The sequence below is a fragment of the Rhipicephalus sanguineus genome, chromosome 5 (genome assembly GCF_013339695.2).
Source record: "Rhipicephalus sanguineus isolate Rsan-2018 chromosome 5, BIME_Rsan_1.4, whole genome shotgun sequence".
NCBI classification, from domain to species: Eukaryota; Metazoa; Arthropoda; class Arachnida; order Ixodida; family Ixodidae; genus Rhipicephalus; species Rhipicephalus sanguineus.
Genome location: NC_051180.1, coordinates 172251374 through 172271332, shown reverse-complemented (window position 1 = coordinate 172271332; position 19959 = coordinate 172251374). Strand labels below are relative to the sequence as shown.

Sequence of the window (19959 nt, the reverse complement as noted above, 5' to 3'; positions counted from 1 at the left end):
AAAGTCAGTTGGAAGTTCTGCGCTTGCGTGTGCGTATGTGTTCCTGTTTTCGTCCGGTCTTCTTGGCGCTGTTTAAATCCTTGTTGAAAGTGTTCCTTCAACATTCGAGTTACCCCCGCGGCTATCGGTCTACAATATCATTAGAGATAAGTTCGACAGCAATCGCACTGGTAACGTCTTTGTCATGCAATAAACGATACGCGTACATCCAGCGCTATATTCTTGTAGCGCCCGCTGAGCCTGCCCTCGCCCCTACGACCTCGGTTGGTTGACTTTGTTTTAATTTGTGTACAACACGGTAGTACCCTCAAGCACTTCCATAGAACGGCTCTTGAAAATTACCAACGAAGTGCTGACGAGATGTTGGTATCCGTGTGACGGATACCAACATCGAGATGCAACTGTTGCTGAGTGCGAACAAGGGACTTAGTAAAAACTAAGTTTCAAATATGTAACATAGACATTATTTTCTCCTCACACTGCAGTATTCAATCAGAACTAATTAAACGCCTTTATATTGTCCTTTTTGATGAGGTTTCCCGCGCAAGAAATTTAATTATGTTGGTGTATGTGTGGAAATTTCTATTTTAATATCTCAAGCGCAGTATCATATAACTATGCACTTGTAGACCTATACGTGGAAAGTGCCACACATGTGTTGCACTTTTAACAGACCAGCACGAAAGTTGGAGTTAGGCTGTGTGTAGTATGGCCGGTGGTCTCTAAAGAAATTCGTCTAGGAGCGTTTCTTTAGATTCCTTTTATGTACTTACATATAACCTGCTTCCGGCGATGTCAAATTCGTACTATATATGCACCTCGATGTGAGCTACATATTGCTCACTTCATTTCACCTCAGGATTATCCGACACTATATTTTGATTAAAAAGTAACATTTAACGTTAATGTAACGACACGTTCCAATTTGGCAATGTAACTGGAACGCGTTCCTTTCGCGTTAGGGGAACTTGTAACGGGAACTCGTTTCAAAATTGGGAAGGAACGAGGAATGAGCTGTCGTTCCTGTTTTAGAGTAACGTGTACAACACTGGTGCAAACTGACACATTCGAATATCCTCAGCATCTGAACAGGCTGTGTCCGTCGCTCCACCCGTCACCCGGCTGTCCGTGGTGCGGGCACGAGACAGCCGACATGGCACACATACTTTGGAAGTGCGAGTGCGGTATTCGCCGCCACTACCCGGACGAGGGAGTGTGTACCCCATGACGACTGGCTGAGCGGTGGTGAGCCGCCCTTCTCAGCCCACATCTAGTGGACCAGATCTGGGCTGTCCAGCGAGCCAGGGCTATCACCGAGGACGTCGCACGATGTTCCCCGGGCGACGGCTCCTGGAGGCCTAGCCCGGGCCAGTGATTCCTCGTTGGACTCTAAATAATTTAAAGTTCATTACCACCTACCTCATTATGCGCAAGGGTCAAAATGTCATCACAAACTCATAATTTATTAAGGCGAAAGCCTTTCATGTCTCACGCGAAGCACGAAAGGCTGGCTCAAAAAATCTAGTGACCTCACAAGCGTGAAACTGTGCGCTACCTTCGCCTTTGCGGCCTTCGTGTGAAAAAGAAAAAGCAAAGTGGCGCTTGTGCGATATAAATTGCATGGTAAAATAGTCGCACCCGATGGCTTTGGTATTCAAACCGTCTTAGGAGAATGCATCAGGGGCACTGTGAATCTTTTTCCTGGTTTCTAGGATATTCACGGTCCCTCGGTTCCTTCAAAGCCATTGTGCTGAGGTAGCCAAAACCTCTTTATCATATTGTCCCGACGTCAAGACAGAGGCCGTAACGCACAGAATGATCGCGTCTTTTTTTTCTACATTTTTTGCTTTTAAGTACATGTGAGAAGTCTGGGATACGTGAGAAAGTATTATGAAAGACGTAAACTTACGGAGCAGCCCGACCTCTACGGACTACGAACTGGCACAGATACAGGTTGTCCTGTGATGTCATTTCCAGCTCTTAGTTTTCGCAGTTTGCGGAGTATCAACATGAAATGTTTTTGCTATAGCCAAAGTAAAATGTAGTGATTAGTGATGCCGAAAATTGCGCTCAATCTGAAGAGAAAAAAAAGTAATGTAAACCGGCAAGAGACAGGCCAATATAGATACAGTCAGGATCAAAACAAATTTAGGATTTTCCCAGACAAATCGCACGATGCTTTAGAACAAGAAGAAAATATGGACGTGGAACAATGAACAATACCTTCACCACACTGATTTACGAAACAGCAATTTGAAGGTAAATCACGAAGGCAAGCATAAGTAAATTCTCCAAAACTACAAAAAATAATAAACGACAACGCGTCAGTATTACTAACTCCAGTGATCAAATAGAATTAGTAGACTGTAGAAACTGGAACACCACTATGTTACTTGGCGAAATACTGTTGTTGAGCGTTCACCTATTTTCTCTGATAATAATAGTATCTGGGTTTAACGCGCCAAAACCACGATATGATTATGAGGCGTGCCGCAGTGGAGGGCTCCGGAAATTTTGACCAGCTGGTGTTCTTTAACGTGCACGTGCACAGTACACGGGCCTCTACCACCACGCCTCCATCAAAATGCGACCGCCGCGGCCGGGGTCGAACCCGCGACCTTCGGGTCCGCAGCCTAGTACCATAACAGCTACACCACCGCGGCGGACTCTTACTTTCTCTGGTATTAGCAAAAAGGTTGCTCGTGGTGGTGTTGCAAACGTCACCGGTCCCAGGAAAATTAATAGTCGAAACAGTGCTACACTCCAAGAAAAAAAAAAAGGTGAAAAGGGGGTCACGGCATCGACTCTCTTCGGTAATTCATTTGACCCCTTTTGGAAGGTAGAATCAGAAAATGATATTTAAGTTTTCTGCAAGAGTCAGTTGTCACTCTTGCAGCGCGTTTCGATCGGCTAGCGTGTCGAAGACGCCGCCGTATGCATCATATACATCGCGTGGTCGCGTGGCTGCCTGCCGTCCGGCGCGGTTCACGCAGTTCGCGTACGCTGCCTGGCGCGGCGCCGGGGCTCGCCGTCGCGTCGGCACTGGCTATGCACGAATGAAAGCATTTCTTTTCTGAGAAATCGCTTCAAAACTTGGTTTCAGAATAAGCACGGCTTTGCGCCAGCATATTCCGACACCCAAGCACATCCTCCGGCAGTCAGGGGCACGCCGTGAGGGGTTACTGACCGCATGTTTTACAAACGTAATTCATCCTTAAATACTTAGCAAACACATTCGAGTACGAGCACCGAACGACACCCAGCGCGCGCGGACGCCGTCTACGCCGAGATCAGACAATATGCTAGAATCAGCGCACATAACTCCCACAATCACGTAAATTCACTTGATTCTTTTATAGCGTCATCGCAGATGTTCGCGAGCCATGAAAACAGCAAACAGAAACCAAGGAAAAAAGTGCACGGTGGCGACCGCAACAAGTCTCTCGCTTTTTCACCTTACCGGCGAGGCGTGTCCAACTTAAGTGACCAACGCGTACGTGCGGGAAGCATCCTACTATATCTGCACCTCATTTAGCGTCTTTAAGCCAAGAAAAACCATAATATATAGTGCGTCTAAGCGTTCTGTAGAAGGGCTTTTTTTTTCACGTTCCCACGCGCGGAAGCACGCTGCACACTCAAGGTTGATAGAAATGTTGTTATGAAGTAGACTAAAGCGCATCTCAAAACGATATCTTGCACCTTCAGCAGTGCAGACACAATGTGCGATCAGCAAAAAATGACCCTTGATAATTGTTTGCATCTCTCATTTTACGGGAGCTTTACAGCAACGCGCATAACGGTGACAGCTTTAGTTGAGCATCCGCAACAGCACCGCGGACACAGGCTGCTGTTGGAAATGGCTGGCAGATAACTTCCGCAGAGCTGCTGCAGACGCCCAGCTAAAGCTGTATAATTAGTACCTACGAAAGCAGTACACTCCCCGTTAACGGGCGCACGTTGTCCGTGTCCGCGGCTCGATGAATATTCCGCCCTCCTAGCGTGACTTCGAGCACGGAGCCTGGCGTCAACGCCACCAAAGATGCGCATTTTTGATCGAACACAAAACTGCACGACAGGCAACTGACGCAACCCGCGCAACCGACGCAACGCACAACGCCAGCAACGCACTCCAAGAGACCGAGCAGACTGAGAGAGAAGGTCGAGGCGCGGCGCCAGCCCGGCTGGCGCCGTAGGCGAGGGAGGCGAGCCACCGCGCCAGAACGGCGCCGAACGGCAAACGCGCGATACGTATGGCGCATACGACGGCGCCTTCATCGCGGAAGCCAATCGAAACACGCTTCAGGAGAGTCCCGTGACTCCAGCCCAAATGCTATCTTTATCTCATCTACCTTCCATAAGGGATCAAATGGACACCCGAAGAGAGTCACACGGCCGTGTCCCTCTTTTGACTCTTTTTTTTCTTAGAGTGTACTCAGTTACTCACACTAATAGTACCCTCATGAGTGCTCACTCACGTTCAAACTCACGACTACTCACACTCATGAGCACTCACTCACGTTCATACTCACGCCTATACTCACCCTCATGAGTGCTCACTGACGTTCACACTCACGTCCACTCACACTCATGAGCACTCGCTGACGTTCATACTCATTCCTACTCACACTCATGCGTACTCACTCACGTCCACTCACACTCATGAGCACTCACTCACGTTCATACTCACATCTACTCACACTCATGAGTATTTAAGTTATTTGTGCAATAGCTGCACACCGCCTTTTCAAAACCCCCGCGAAATGCAGCCGCTCTGCCATGTTTGCGCTGGAACCCGTGATTTCCCTAGGTAGGCCGTGAAGTCCCTAGCCCCCTAGCCGTGCTGCCTGCCGACGCGCAGCCGCACTGGCACTGGCCTAAGGCCTCACTCTTTGTTTGTTGTTTGATCTGACGTGACGGTTCGCATTTGCATATGCGCGGTTGCGACGGTGTCACGTCGGTAGAGCTACACAGCTGACTTCAAGCGTCAAGTGATACTTTTTGCCGAGAATTCCAGCAATTGTGCCGCTCAGCGTGAGTTCGACGTAAAAGTTGATTAGGGGTTGGCGGAAGCAGCGGGACCGACTGTTCGCGTGCAATGGATAGCGTCGTGCTATTCGCGGCCCAGCAACTGGCAGGCATGACGCTCTTGAAAAAGAACTGAGGCTCCGGGTGTCAAGGAGGCCCTGCAGAAGGCCAACAGACCTGGTCGTCATACCGCTAGGTATGACGTCCCGGCTACATTAAGGACCGGGTGGCGAAGAGTTACAGAGAGTGGCTCATGAAGGAGGATGCTGCAATGACACCGACGGGACGCCACGAGAAGGGCTTCCCTCAGTGAAGTTGCGACGTGGGTGAAGGACGCGCGGAAAGACTTGCCAGCGGAAATTATCGTGACTGGCTTTAAAAAGTGCTGCATTTCCAACGCAATCGATGGCAGCGAAGTCGACGTCATTTGGGATGCCGAGGATGCCTGCGAAGAATCCGACAACCTTCCTTGCACATCTGACGAACATGACACTCCCGGCAGCGACTAGGGCGCTAAGTTAATTGTAAATAAAGGTGTGCTATGTTTCAATTTTCCTGTTTCTAAAAAAAACAAGGGTCGACCTATTTTCGAATATTTTTTTTATTTCTCGTAGAGCGCTATAAGTAGGGGTCGACCTATATTCGTGCCCGACCTATTTTCGAATAAATACGGTACTCGCACTCATGAGTACTCACTCACGTTCACACTCACGCCTACTCACCCACATGAGTGCTCACTCACGTTCACACTCACACTCATGAGCACTCACTCACGTTCATACTCACGACTACTCACACTCATGAGTGCTCACTCACGTCCACTCACACTCATGAGTGCTCACTCACGTTCACACTCACGACTATTCACACTCATGAGTGCTCACTCACGTTCACACTCACGTCCACTCACACTCATGAGTGCTCACTCACGTTCACACTCACGTCCACTCACACTCATGAGCACTCACGTTCATACTCACAACGTTCAAATGAGTGTGAGTGAGTGCACTCATGAGTGAGTGTGCCGAGCTATGCTGAATCCATTCGTTATTACGTACCACCAACACCATCACGGGCACGTGACAATAATATTTTCACCTGAAAAATGGTCGGCAGCAAATCGCTTGTCCACAATGTAGCAAGCCAGTTCTTTGCCAGCATGTGAAAGTGTAATCTGGACATTTTTCTCCCACTGAAACTGTGATATCGAATCAACAATCAGTGAAAAACGGTGTATTGTTCATTCTGATGATGTATTGTGAGCAGGAAATTAGTCATATTGGTGCATGGGAGTAGCTTTCTTTTTGCGCATCTGAAGACTGAACTGGAAAGTGGTATATGTATTGCTCTTGTAAGAGGCGAGCACCAATGTAGCAGTTAGACATGTCTGTAGTACGTCCGATGCATGCTGCCTGAAAAAATTCCTTTAGGCGCGTTTCTTTGGATTCTTGTTACCCGTGGGTAACCTGCTGTATTGGATGTTCAAGTTGATATAATATACGTAGTCCAATGTGAGATTTAAGTGGCTCACTTTCTGTGGATTATTTTAATTTACATTTTAATTTTTAACTACATTTTAACTACATTTTTATTTAAATAATCAAATATAAAGTTAAAGTAACAACTCATCCCAATCTTCGAAGTGTAACTGAAACGCGTTTCCTTCACAATAAAGGAACTGGTAAGAGGAACTCATTCCGAGATTAAGGAGGAATGAGCTTTTTAGGGGAACGTGTACAACACTGTTGTCACCCAGTGGTGATGACAATGGCTCCCGGGCAAGGACAAGGTCCAGTTCTGGTTGTCAAGTCAGAACACCTCTTGACTTATGAGAGGTTGTTAAATGTGCTTATGTTTTTTTCCTTTAGGCCAGCAATGGTGTGTACTCAGTTACCTGAAAAGAGGTATTAAGAGGGTGCTATACATGTGCCATTAGTAACTGTGCAATGGTGTCCTCCGAATGTATATTTTGCATGCAGCAACAGCAAACACGATTTCATTGGGGTGACAAGGTGGTGTGGCCAGTCTTGCTGACGAGCTCTGGCTGTTGGACATTTGTGCCATGTTATAAGTCTGTTTGATGCCATTTTCAGAGTTTTCTGAATCTGCATTGCTGCTTTATCAGGTACAGCAAGAACAGGTGCAGAGGAGCTCTTCTCCACCACCAGATGCAGCTGGAGGCAAGCCGCGACCTCGGTGGTCGGGTTCTTCAGGAGCTCGATCCCGCAACCGCGGCATGCAGGATGCAGCCATGCGGAGCGTTCGCTCTTCTACACGCCGTCACACAGCCAATGTGTCCTTTGTGCAACAATCGGCCGACGATGGGGGCAACACTGGTCCTCCAATAAGCATCCTCAAGAGGCGCGCACCAGCTGAAGATGGCTCACCACAAGGATCCCCACATAGAGCCAAGGTGAGCTAAATATCAATGAACTGCTCTTGGCAATCTAGCTCCAAATGCCCTGTACAGGGAAGCATCAGAGTTGTCTGTTTTGCTTAAACCCTTTCCCTACCAAAAACAAGCGGGGCTCGTTCATGCTGAAAGAAGCAGTTCGGGGCTATGCTCTTAACTTAACCTAATTCGTTTTGTGGAGTTCTTTTTTACTTGAACAGATGGTGCGGAAAAAATTTAAAAACATACTTCTAAGCGTGCGTTTTGGTCGAGAAAGAACTTGATTCTGCTAACCAGAATTAGAAAACTGTGCCCTCCTGTGCACACGTGCTAAACAGAGCAGCGTATTTTCTCTAAATAATCAGCTTCTGACGAAAACCATGTCAGGACGTATCAGTAGCGGACACCGATATGTGGGAACAAACCTCCACCGGTGCGTCAAAGATTTTTTTCTTTCTTTTTTCCCCTCTCACGGGCTTGCTTCTGCCTCAATAAAACTTCTGGTGGGCCTAGTTGGTACTGTGGGGTCTCATGATGAAACCGCGCTCATCGAACACACGGACGCAGTCCACACTGTCGAGCAAACGAACAAACATGTGTACATTTTTAACTGGTTTTTACAAGTGAGCTCGTCAGGTGAAACTGTCACTAACTAGTAGTAACACTAGAAGAGAAACTTGGGCTAGTTGGTGATTTAACATTGCGAAGAAAAAAACAGCGCGAAAAATTAACGAGGACTAAGGAGGAAAACACGGCACAGGCGCTGACTCGCAACTAAAATTTATCGGAAAACACATGTACAGGTCGGTCCACTGTTAAAGGGAACAATTGCGTTCAGGGCATGTCAGGATATCGCTCTCTTGCAACAGTACAGTGGCTTAGATTTACATAAGACTACTGGTGGTTGACAGTTCCGACTCCCTTTGACAGACCAGTACCTTGAACGAACAACGTTTCCACATCCACTTGGAATGAGGGGGCCAGCAAAATGAAGGGGGCTCATTCGAGTGTTCCCTTTAACAGTGGACCGACCTGTACATGCATATACAGCAGCTGACTCGGTCAAATGACACTCCATATCGTCTGCACAGCAGAGCGAACCAGATCTACACAACTAACAACTCATGACGAATCTATACATTTGTAAGAAAATCTGATAAAAAGAACAACAACCCGTCTAATAAGAACTTGCATAGCATTAAAAAAAATAAACGCTATTAACGCGGCAGCATTGAATCCAGGTATCTAACCTCTTTCTCACCAAAAGAAACCGGCGGTTTGCTGACGCGCCCTTTCGCTTCCCTTTCAATGTAAAATGCTTCCATCACCTCCCTAGTGCACTTGTCCCGATGGCCATGGGCTGGCAGCCACAGTGAGCCAGCAAATGTAATCCTCCGGAAGCCGTTAACGATGATAGGTGTTAATTTAGTTAACATTAACGCACCGCCCGGATTGTGCTATTATACCCTCGTGCATGATAATGGCAACCTATAAACAGCACAAGATTTACAATGAACATACCTATTCTTCTCGTCCGTACAAAAAGTACATGTTTTGCGCAACCCCGAACGTGGATTGAAGAACGCGGCGAGTAGGTATGGGGTGCGTGTCGTAATGTCTGCTCCCAACAAGATGCCCTCGATTTGCCCCCGCTTGCATGGAAGAACTTTGGGGTTGCGCAAAACATGTACTTTCTGCGCAGTAAGAAAAAACTGTTCTTAGAAACTTGGTTATGATGTGAATATGTTTTGCTCTCCCAGTCGTGATCAGCGTTGTTGACTGTGGTGCATTACGCCTGCGCGCGCCACTCGGCTGTGTATATATATGTAGGGAGACTTTTCTGAATAAAGCTTAGTTGCGAGTAGCGCCTGTCCTGTATATCTGTGTTCCTTCTTAGTCCTTGTCGATTTCCCGCTGTCCATTTTTGAAGATTATAATACCTTCCAGACGAATACAAGTGCTGTTGAGGATATTTTAAACCCGTTTAGACGACATGGAAAGGGCTTAAAGGCCAACTCCGGCGATTTTTAGGCCATGTCAAAGTAATGGTGCTTTTATGCTCCTGAGACGCTCCTGTTACGGGCCCGATAGCAGAAATACTCGGCAAATTGGAAAATAATTTTAAATAAGCAAAAAAGCGCATCACCGAAACCGAAACCCAACCGAGTGTACTGTCTACGTATGACGTAGACGTTGTTACGAACGAACCGGAAGTCGTACAAGGCATGCCGGTCACGCCGGCGCGCAGTATGAAAACTGTGACAGCCGGGACGACCAGCGAAGCGCCGGCCAAACCAATGCTGTCTGTCGCCTTGTGCACAGCAGACGCTCGCTCTAGCGGCCGAAGCGCCGAAGTTAGCGGTGCCCTCGGCTGCGTCACTTCCGCCGCCTTCCCAATACTGACGTCACAGACGCAATGTTGTCAATAATTGTGGGAAGCCAGGAGGGCATTTGCAGACAATCTTTAAAATTCATTTGCAAACAATCTGCGCACGTCTCAAGCCTGTAATTTGGCATAAATGACGGGAACGTACAAAGGAACGTACCCAGCGAATTTCATTGAGATCCATCGACCTCGAAAAATCGCCGGAGTTGGCCTTTAAGCTTCACCCATGAGCTTCCTAACAATGACACCTTGCAATTTTTAGATCTTAATATGCCTTTAAGGGGGCAGCATATTTGCTGGAAGTACTCTCTGCGAGCTCAAAAAGGGCTTTTACCCTTTCATTCTGCTCATAGAAAGGTTGTAAAACGAGCTATTCCCTCGCAATGCCTTGAGTCGGTGCCCTGCAAAGTCCTACGTTCACTTGGCTCAGGATAGTTTTAATAGCCAGATTGAGCGCCTACAGGAGGCTGGGTTCAGAAACTGAGGGGGAAGAAGAGGCCTTGCTCTGGCCATGCAGAAAAAAAGGCCGGAAGTGGTGCCGTATGTGCACAAAGTGGCACACAATTTAAAAAAAAATGTGGCAAATAGGTAGATTTTACCTACAGTTTTTCTCAGCGCCGCATAAACTGGCTGGGCTATGCCCTCTCATTTCAGGACCACTTAAAAAAACCGACATGTGGAAAAATTTGGCAGATACCACGTACCGTGGGAATCGATGTTATGCGAAGCATGCGGCGGGTAGGTGACTGTGGCGTTACTTTTTTTACTGAGCGACACGTTACAAAATGACGCTAAAGATTTGTATATATTTTAAACGCACACACATAATATGTTGAAGAGCTGCATATGTGTTATATAAGCAGTTGTTATATAAGCAGTTGTCATCGGGGGCAAAGTGCCAAGGGGGACCGGCGGTGGGCGCGACCGCCCACCTCTTAAATATTCCCCTCCCAATCTTGCCCTCCGCCCACCTCCCCCAGTTTAATGTCAGTTATTGACACGGGTTTGACAGTCGCTCGATAAATTTCACCGCGAAGTGGAAACCTCAGAACTGCACGCGAGGAGGGGGAGGAGGAATTAACTTTATTGATAATACATGGGAGTGGGAATGGGGGAGCCATGCTGGACGGCGGGCGGAAAGAAATTATTTTCAATTAGCGACATCTCTCCGGGTAAGAAATGAACAAAACTTGTGAAAGGTTAGATTAAAGAGTACCAGGTGTCAGCACTCGTTTATTGAGCGTCAGGGAAACGCTACGTTTCGGCATACCTTTTTTTTTTTACTTGTACGGCATGTGTTGGAGGAAAGAGAACATTTTTATCGCAGTTCCAGCGTTCATGTTCTAATACTTAGCTGCTACAATACTTAACACAAGGGCAGAGAGCCATTGCATCGTTTTTACATTATTATATTTGCAGAGGAAGAGTGGCCAGAAAGAACGTTCAGCAACAAAATAAAGCGCTAATATTATTTAAAAGCTTTTGAGAGAAAAACCGGAGTAATACCATTTCTTTTCGTGCCAAGCAGTGCTAGAAACTCGGAGCCCATGATATATATTTCAGATAAGATTTAAAAGAAATAGAACTTTTAAACAGAAGACGTCTTAATTCTAAGTTATGTAACTGTAATTGGCTTTTAGTACTTGTGAAAAGCGCGTGTAATTATTTTTTTTTGAAAACTCTATCATTAAACTAGATAACCTTTTCTCTTTTTTAAGTAGATAAACGGAGCAGAATCATGTTACACTAAAGTGTGTATATATATATATATATATATATATATATATATATATATATATATTATATATATATATATGTATATATATATAAACGCGTTCATTCTGACGAAGGCTGACTTCACCAGCCGAAACATTAATAAATCACATTTCGCATATATTTATCGCAGGTTCGGTCCCTTCCGGCGGCAAGTTATCTTTTCGTCCACTTTACTTTCTTCACATTTATATCCTGATTACTACAAATGTTAGTTCACATTAATAGCGTGTCTAACAAAGAAAGACAAGCCCTTAAAAGTCCTCTTTCCTTTATACATACATACTTACACACGCACGCACGCATATATATATATATATATATAATTCAAAAGAAAGTTCTGAAGGTCCGGTGCACATGTAGTTGAAGAAATGAAGGAGCACACTTACGAAAATTGCATATTTTTACTCATTTACGTTTCGGCCGTGGCACGGCCTTCGTCAGAATGAGACGAAGGCCGTGGCACGGCATTCTGACGAAGGCCGTGCCACGGCCGAAACGTAAATGAGCAAAAATATGCAATTTTCGTAAGTGTGCTCCTTCATTTCTTCAACTATATATATATATATATATAGGAATTGAGTGTACATGAAAATGCTTGTTATTTCTATAAAATGAGTTTTATGACGCAGAATTTGAAAAAGTTGCACATTCGAGGCAAAAGAAACATATACTTGTTGCGCAACTTCGTCGTCGCGCCATTAGTGCCATTAAACCAAGCCATGTGACACCGACAATTTGATGGTATTTAGGCACTTGATATTCTAATCTCTAATTGCATTAGAAGCGTCCCAGTAATCAAATATAATTTGCGTGTGTGCAGGTGTGAACCTGTGTGAACCGGATAATAATGTTATAAACGGTAAACAACACTGCAAACTCCTGTTCTGGACGTATACATGTATGTAGCACTGCGTACACTGCTGGGTTAGCTGCTATACGTAATACTTTTTGATGCCACATGCTCTGTGCACCGACGTTTGTGGCTAAGTCACGCGCCGCATTATCATTGTACACCGTCCCGTCTTAGACTTCCCCCGAGAATCAAATAAATGAAAAATAACAATAGCTTGCTTCGAAGATTCCGAACTATCTCCTTGCTCTGTTGAAAATCAGAGGGGGCAGGAAAAGAAGAGGGGTCAAACCGACGACCCGTGAAAGCATCTTCTCTTTCGCCCAAAACTGCTTCACTGGAAGTGAACACAGAGTCACAGAACTTGCGGTTTTCGCTCTTTCTGTTTAGGAGTAGATGACCGAATACAACACATTAAATGAAGGAAATTCGACCTGAAACCACCTCTTGAATTGAAATGATAACGTTAACAAGGCCCCCTGAACGTGTACGTTGGATTCTTGGTGACAATGACCGTGAAGCAGTTACGGGGGGGGGGGGGGTCGGGTCGGCATCAGGGGGGGTTACAACCCCAAACCCCCCCCGTCGGTGCGCCACTGCTCAGTGCTGGGTCTGACTATCCCACTTCTGACACCATGTTCTAGTTTGCTTAGATGAAGGACACTACCGCACAAGACGCTGACAAGCAACGAACTGTTTATTGAACGCGCCCGCACGGGAGCCGCGCCCTGTGTCAGGGTGGTGAGCCGAGGGGAGGTCGTCACGCTTTATTAAGCGGATGCCCGACTGGTACATCCCCTACACTTGCGAACAGTGAGGTGAGTGAGGACTGCGTGCTGCAACTCAGTGAAAGCTCTTCTGCATTTTACAGTGAGGGCACCACGCAAGCGTCTCAGGCATCACCAGAATTCGGTGCGCCTATTCTGAGCTCTGAAGACACCAACAGAGTGAAGCTGGCAGCAGCGGACACCGAATTGCAAATAGGCAATGTGTGCCCAGCCGGGGTTGACGTTCACGAGATTGTCCCTGCTGGTCACTCATGCCCAGACATCTGCACAGTGCCCGAAACCGAAGACCAGGCTACCATAGAAAGCTGGGAACGACAAAGTGTGACAGATACTGCAGCATCGAAGCTAGAGAGCATGCTAGCTAGAGGTGTGCACGGGCTCCGGGTAGCCCGAGCCCGACCCGGCCCGCGGGCCGGGCTTGGGTGGGCCGACGTAGTATTTTTCGTCGGTGGGCCGACGTATTTTCTCGGGCTACTTGGAGTTTTATTGGGCCGGGCTCGGGCCCGGCGCAAAGCCCGACTCAAGCCCGAAATATAGAGAATGAGTGGGAATTGTTTTCCAGCACGCATACAGCGCTTTTTCCGTGACCGCCCTTTACCGCTTTTCCTTTCCATTCGCTACTTTACACAAAAGGGGAGCACGCAAACCACTGCCTCTGTTGCACTCAGAAAAACAGTGGTGGGAAACCTGCGCAAATTGCGCCAATCTGCGCCAACTGGAAATTTCTGCTCCACACTGGTCCAAAAGGGTCTTTTTTGCCTCATTTGCGCCATTGATGCGCCACAACATGGTTTTGTAGCCAAAAATAATGTTTCGCGGACAGCGCGCTTCGTGAGCAGAAGTACGTCATGGTCGCCACCTTGTACATTTGCGCTGCTGCATTTGTTAATGGTGCCACTAGAGCCCCAGCCGTTGTGACAGCCAACGCAATCCAACTGATTATCAGTTGCAAAGCCGCAACCACGCCGCAACGTTAGCTTTCTGCAAGCGATGCACAGCATGTCCTGGCCGTGGACGGAGGTGAGTTTGGGTTGTCGCCTAATAAAAACGTGCATTATGCTTACAACAGCGCTTGGCTTGCTGTGCCTTGTGCGTATGTTTATCGTAATAGCGTCGATGCAGCAAGGTTATAGTTCTTAAATTTTAACTTTAGCAACTTTGCACTATAAGTGGCTGGAGAGTTTATTATTTTTTCGTATGAATTTTCACCCAGCCAGACAGATCTCTGTCGAATATGTTCACATTTAAAAGGTTTCTAGGTGCACGACCCGCAACGCTCAGCTCCGCAACAGCGAGCTGCTTTCGTTTCTACAAAGCGGTGCGCGCTTGAACGCGGTCCCGCACAACTAGACATGTGCGCCGATCCCGAAAACGCCGGCGGCGGCGCGGCGGTGTTTCCACCTCCGGCGGTGGCGCTTGAACGGCGCGGGCAGGCGCGGGGTTGATCGGATCGGCGGTGGCGTGGCGTGGGAGGGGGGGGGGGGGCGGGGAGGAAAAGATTTAAGAGGTGGTGGGGAGAGAATTTTGCCCCTGGATATTTAGAAAAGATCTGTTTCACCGAAATAGTAAAACAGTGGACGCGATAGCAACATGTCGCTATGTCTTACGAAATAAGGCTAGCAGCTAACTGTTTTTGCCCAATCTCGCGTAACTCTAGAAAACTGTGGTGTATGGGTATACTGCCGTACCCGGGAAAGAAGCGGTTTTCGTGAATTTTTCGTATCAGTGGACACAGCACGAAGCGCTGAAATCCCAGTGCGTAGAAGGGTATACGAGCCGTTTGCTGATGTCTGCCGACATAGCGACCGTTTCCTTATAGTCACAGTTCACAGTTGCTGCTCGAGCCCCGCAGCCCCCCCCCTTCCCCGGCATCCCTTCATGCTCCTTCGCCCAGTGAAAAACAGGCGAGGCGTTTCCTTTCTGGTTGAAGAGCAATTAACGGCAGGCATCACACGCGGATTGAGGTCATCTCATGCGCCCTTTGTGCGACAGAGTAGGCCTGCTTGTTTCATATTTGCTTCAGTCGTGTTCCTCGCGGGCGCTCGACAGCTTTTACTTGCGGGTACAACATACGATGCGCGCAGCGCTATTGTCGATTTGGACTTTATGCGGAACAGTACGGCGACGGTGAAAACCTGTCCAGAGTGTCCATGTAATTGTTATCGCAATTAAAAAAATATAGAAAAATCGTGGAAAAGGGCTCGTTTTTTTTTTCTGGAGAGCTGCATCATCTCCACTGTAAAGAGTTCGTCCGTTGGAAGAACCAAATAATCCGACTCCTTTTCCATCGGTTTCGTTCTCGACTTCACTACCCTTCTTACAGGCGATATCTCCTCGCGCCACATATTTCTTCATAAAGCACGCTTTCAATGTCGGCACTAAGCGTTGAGCCTGTCAGGATTTCGCGCTTGTCGGCTACGCCATGTTATCTCCGCTTGCTCAGTCGGAAACGCACAAAAGGGAGCGAAATCAGTTGGTTGCGCATGATATATAGTTACGCGAGACAAGGAAGAAAGGGTGGGAGACAATTCACAACGGACATTTCTCGTATATTGAAAAATCGAGAGCGCGTACGCTAATGATGTCACGTGAATCACTATTGTGGCGTCACGAAGTGCGCCAAAAAGGCGAGAAACGCCAAAAGAGAATAACGCGCTCGAGAGCAGTCAAGATACCACAAACGCAGCTGCCAACTAAAAAGCCGTACAGCTGCGGAAAAGAAGGTAGACAAATACTTATCTGCGTATTCCTAGGCAAGAGGCGATTCCTATCATTCAGATGTGCATGGTGGTCTGCGTGAGAGATAACTCTGTTTCTCTCTTGTGTCTCTTTGCACGTCGTGTCTTTTGAACATGAATACCTATCAACTAGCTCAGCTATCTTTTATTCAAAGTTTTTCATTATCTTTACTTCTATATTTATTTATCGATTTACTCAGGTAAAAACGGAAGAAAGTGTACTGATGCATCGACATACATTACTTATCTGTTTTATTTATCTATGCAATGTGTACTGGGTCCAATCAGGCCCGTAGCCAGGAATGTTTTTCGGCGGGGGGGGGGGGGGGGTCCACTTGCTGAAAACCTTAACTATTTGAGAAAAACACCTATTTTCTCTATTTATTTTTGGTAAAAACACATACTTCACCAAAATTTCGGGGAGGGGGGCGGGCCCCTAGCCCCCCCTCCTCTGGCTACGAGCCTAGGTCCAATACTCCTCGAATATGCTATACAGCGAGTTGCGTTGTCGCCCGTTAAGGCTGGAGGACGCCGCAGAGTTGAGGTCAGGCAATACTCGGAAAGCTTCTGAAGAAGAGAAAGATACCATTTCCGGAGAGCTATTCTCGATGTGTCCACCTAAAGGAGATGTCCACAGCCCATTTCGCCAGAGAGCATTCAGTTACTCGAAAAGCGCTGAGCCATGATGTCACCTCGATCTTGACTACGTCGACGCACCAACCCGCCAGCACCTTCCCACCGTAAGAAGAAAGGGGAGGAAATGTACAGAAACAGGAACTTGTCAAGCCTGAACTTGCATATGAATGTATCCCAGATGTTTGAGAAGAATGGACGGAATGCGTACCGACCTTCACAGGTGCGTTAGACGGGCGGCCGAATGAACCTAATTCGATAGCTAGCGCTATTAAAGTTGATGCACGGTCTCCGAGATGTGCTCCCAAAGCGCATATCTGGGGGCTGCGTTCGTTGCGTTGAAGCGCATTACGTCCCTGGGGTTTTACGTTCCAAAATGACGATATGATTATTAGAAACGCTGTAGGGCAGGGATCCGGAAATTTTGACCACCTGGCGTTCTTTAACGTGTACTGACATCGCACAGTATACGGGCCTCTAGCATTTCACGTCCACCGAAAATGCGACCGCCGCGGCCGGGGTCGAACCCGCGACCTATGGGTCAGCAGCCGAGCACCATAACCACTGTTCCACCGCGGCGGACCATTCCGTCCCTCTCATTTGTGCCGAGAGTTGTGAAAGCTTCGTCATGCCCAAATGACGTTACGGAAGAAGAACCGGAAACGGGGCGCGCTGCTCGCCGAGCTCCAGTTAATCAGCCGCAGCCGAAATGAACAGTCCACTAGGGGGACACATCGAGAATAACTCCTCAGCTACAACTCCCCAGCCGTAAAGAATGAAACGAGGGGCGCGGCATCGGTGGAGGTTGGCTTGTGGACGCTAAGCGCGCTCCCTCCTAATTTTTTTTCTCCAACGTTGAAGCGTAAGGTTGAAGCGCATTCTGTTCCTCTCACTTGTGTCGGGAGTCGTGAAAGCTTCGTGATGTCAAAATGAGAAAAGAACTGGAAACAGAGGGCGCGCTGCTCGCCGAGCTGCTAGTGTGCCTCGATGTGTGCAAAACGCGCAACAAAACGCGCATCAAGGCACCCTACGAGCTGCCGCGAATCAGCGACGGCTGGACACTCCATTACATGAACACATCGAGAAGAGCTCCAACGGTGATTTATGTCCAGATTCCCCGTTCATATTAAAAGAAAAGACAAACGGCGGCGCGCCGCAACTATAGCGCGGCGGCGGCGGCGGCGTCATCCCTCTCGGGACTTCGGCGGCGGCGCGAACGGCGTGAGCAAAAACAGGCGGCGGCGGCGGCGCACACCTCTACGCACAACGAGGCAGCAGCGATCGGCGGCTTAAAAGCGTGCAGTAGGCTTGAAGTAGTGCTACGCGACACGCGTGCCCGAGAACGCAGCTGAAGATGCTTATTGCGATAAGGTTGTCATCGATTAGTCATACCGGCGCGTTCGTCGGTGGCCATCACCTCGCATTTGTTCTATCTCTATGCGTACCCGCAAAGGCATAGAGCGCGGGACTCTCCAGGTCCGTCGATGCGGAGGCCGATTAGTAGTTGCAGCCTCAACTGATTTCTTTCGCTCAAACCACTGCTGAGAGCAGCATGATCGCGGCGCGTGAATGCATTAGCCACAGGTTTTTTTTTTTTTTGGTATTTCGCGGGCTTTTCTTGCAGCTTGGAAAAAATGGTACACATGAAACTTTCTTTATCGCAAATAATGCAGTGGGAGTTGCTGGAGACGCTCTCGAACTTTGCAAATCCCATTTCTTGTCTAAAGTCAATAATCAGCAATATAGCTTAATTATCCTAATTAACAAACTAATTACAAAAACAAAAATTGTCTGTAGTGCACAAGGTGGTGGTCAACAGTACGCAACTGATTTCACTCACCTGCCTCTAATATATTGCATTTTTTAGCCCCTTGGCACAAGTTAGCTGGGACACCCGGTATATTTGTGCGATCACTGCATTGCTATGAACAGTTTTCATGCTGCAGCCAGCATGTTGGCGCAATATCCTTCACTATTTTGTGTCACCGCTTCTGCGCATAATCCTACTTTTGTTTATTTTTGTGCTTATTTTGTGGGCTTGCTGCCTATATAGAAATGATTACGTAAACTGAGGGAGCTTTAAATTAAATTAAAGCTACATTTTCTTCTTCTGTGTGCTTTATGAAAAGCTCGTGCCTGCTCCAAACACAGGGGTGGCTGCTCCAAAAGCAGATTTTTCCTGCTCCAGTGGCTGCTCCCAAATGCTGGAAGGCATTCCTACCACTGGAAAAACAGAGAAGTAACACCACCGGAGCTAGTGACAGCGCCACGCGACTGTTCGCGTTAGATTTAATGCCAAATCCCATATGAGTGAAAATGTACCCAACAGCGACGAGCGACCCGATGTAGATCGCTTTCGTGCAAGCTGACGCTTGCATGGGCATACCCCATACACGTGACGGCTTTCGCGAGCGAACTCCATTGTTGTTGGCATGAGGCCGTCTACTTGTAATCTGTATAATAGAGACTGTTCGCCGTGTGTCGTTTGATCATATATGATATGCTCAATAAAATGCCAAATTACTGGAAAACTATGCTTTGTTTTCGCAGCAATCCCGGGCCGGGCCGGGCCCGGGATTGGACCATCGTACGTCGGGCCGGGCAGGGCGGGCTCGCATCCCTTTGCCGTCGGGCTCGGGCGGGCCTTTGACCAATTCAGCGGGCCCGGGGTGCACAGCTCAAGGAAAGGAGTTCAGCGGAGCACACAAGCGCAAGCGGCCTTCACAGACATCTCCAATCTCCGGCCACCTTCAGGCAAAGCAGGTGAGCTGAAATAATTTCTAATCTGTAGCTGCATGCACACTGAGGCAAAGAGAGCACGCTTGACGTGAAATAACTTTGTGGTTGTTCAATTCCAGGAATTGGTTACCAAGTAATACCTCGTTAACTCGAACTCGCATATCTCGAAAAATCGGCTAAGTCGAAGTTTTCCGCGGTACCGAACAATTTCCCATAGGTGCAATGTATTTATTGCCCTTTATCTCGGAGTATTTCCGTGCCCACTTTCGGTTATCTCGAAATCTCGACTGAGAATGGAACCAAAACTTCACCGCCGAACCGTTTCACAAAATACTAGCGGCAAAATGTCATACGTTTCACAAGGTTCGCGCGAGGCTGCCACGTTTAGGACGAAGTGGACACTGTTTCCGAAAGTAAAGTCGGAACCTAGCGGCATACCAACTTTGTCGAGCAACCCTGTGTCACATCATGTGACGCTATAGACGTGCACATAAGCAGGCGCTGCAAAATAGCTTGGGTTGTACACGTTTTGTTTGTTTACCGTCAGAGATGCGATTTCAGCATTTTATCTGCGCCAGGCACGTCGCGCGGATTTTTGCGTCGGCCGTGCGATGTGGTGAGGATAACGCCAC

General features: G+C 47.7%; 1 protein-coding gene across 1 annotated transcript in view; it reads left to right on the top strand.

Annotated features, from left to right (window-relative positions):
* Positions 1-19959, top strand: part of LOC119394442 (serine/arginine repetitive matrix protein 2) — a gene marked incomplete at its 3' end in the record, with an annotated part of 123733 nt that overhangs the window by 84410 nt on the left and 19364 nt on the right. Inside the window, 2 exon segments of the mRNA XM_049415786.1 lie at positions 7151-7438; positions 19139-19351. Of these exon segments, the coding sequence (XP_049271743.1) occupies positions 7151-7438; positions 19139-19351 (501 nt within the window).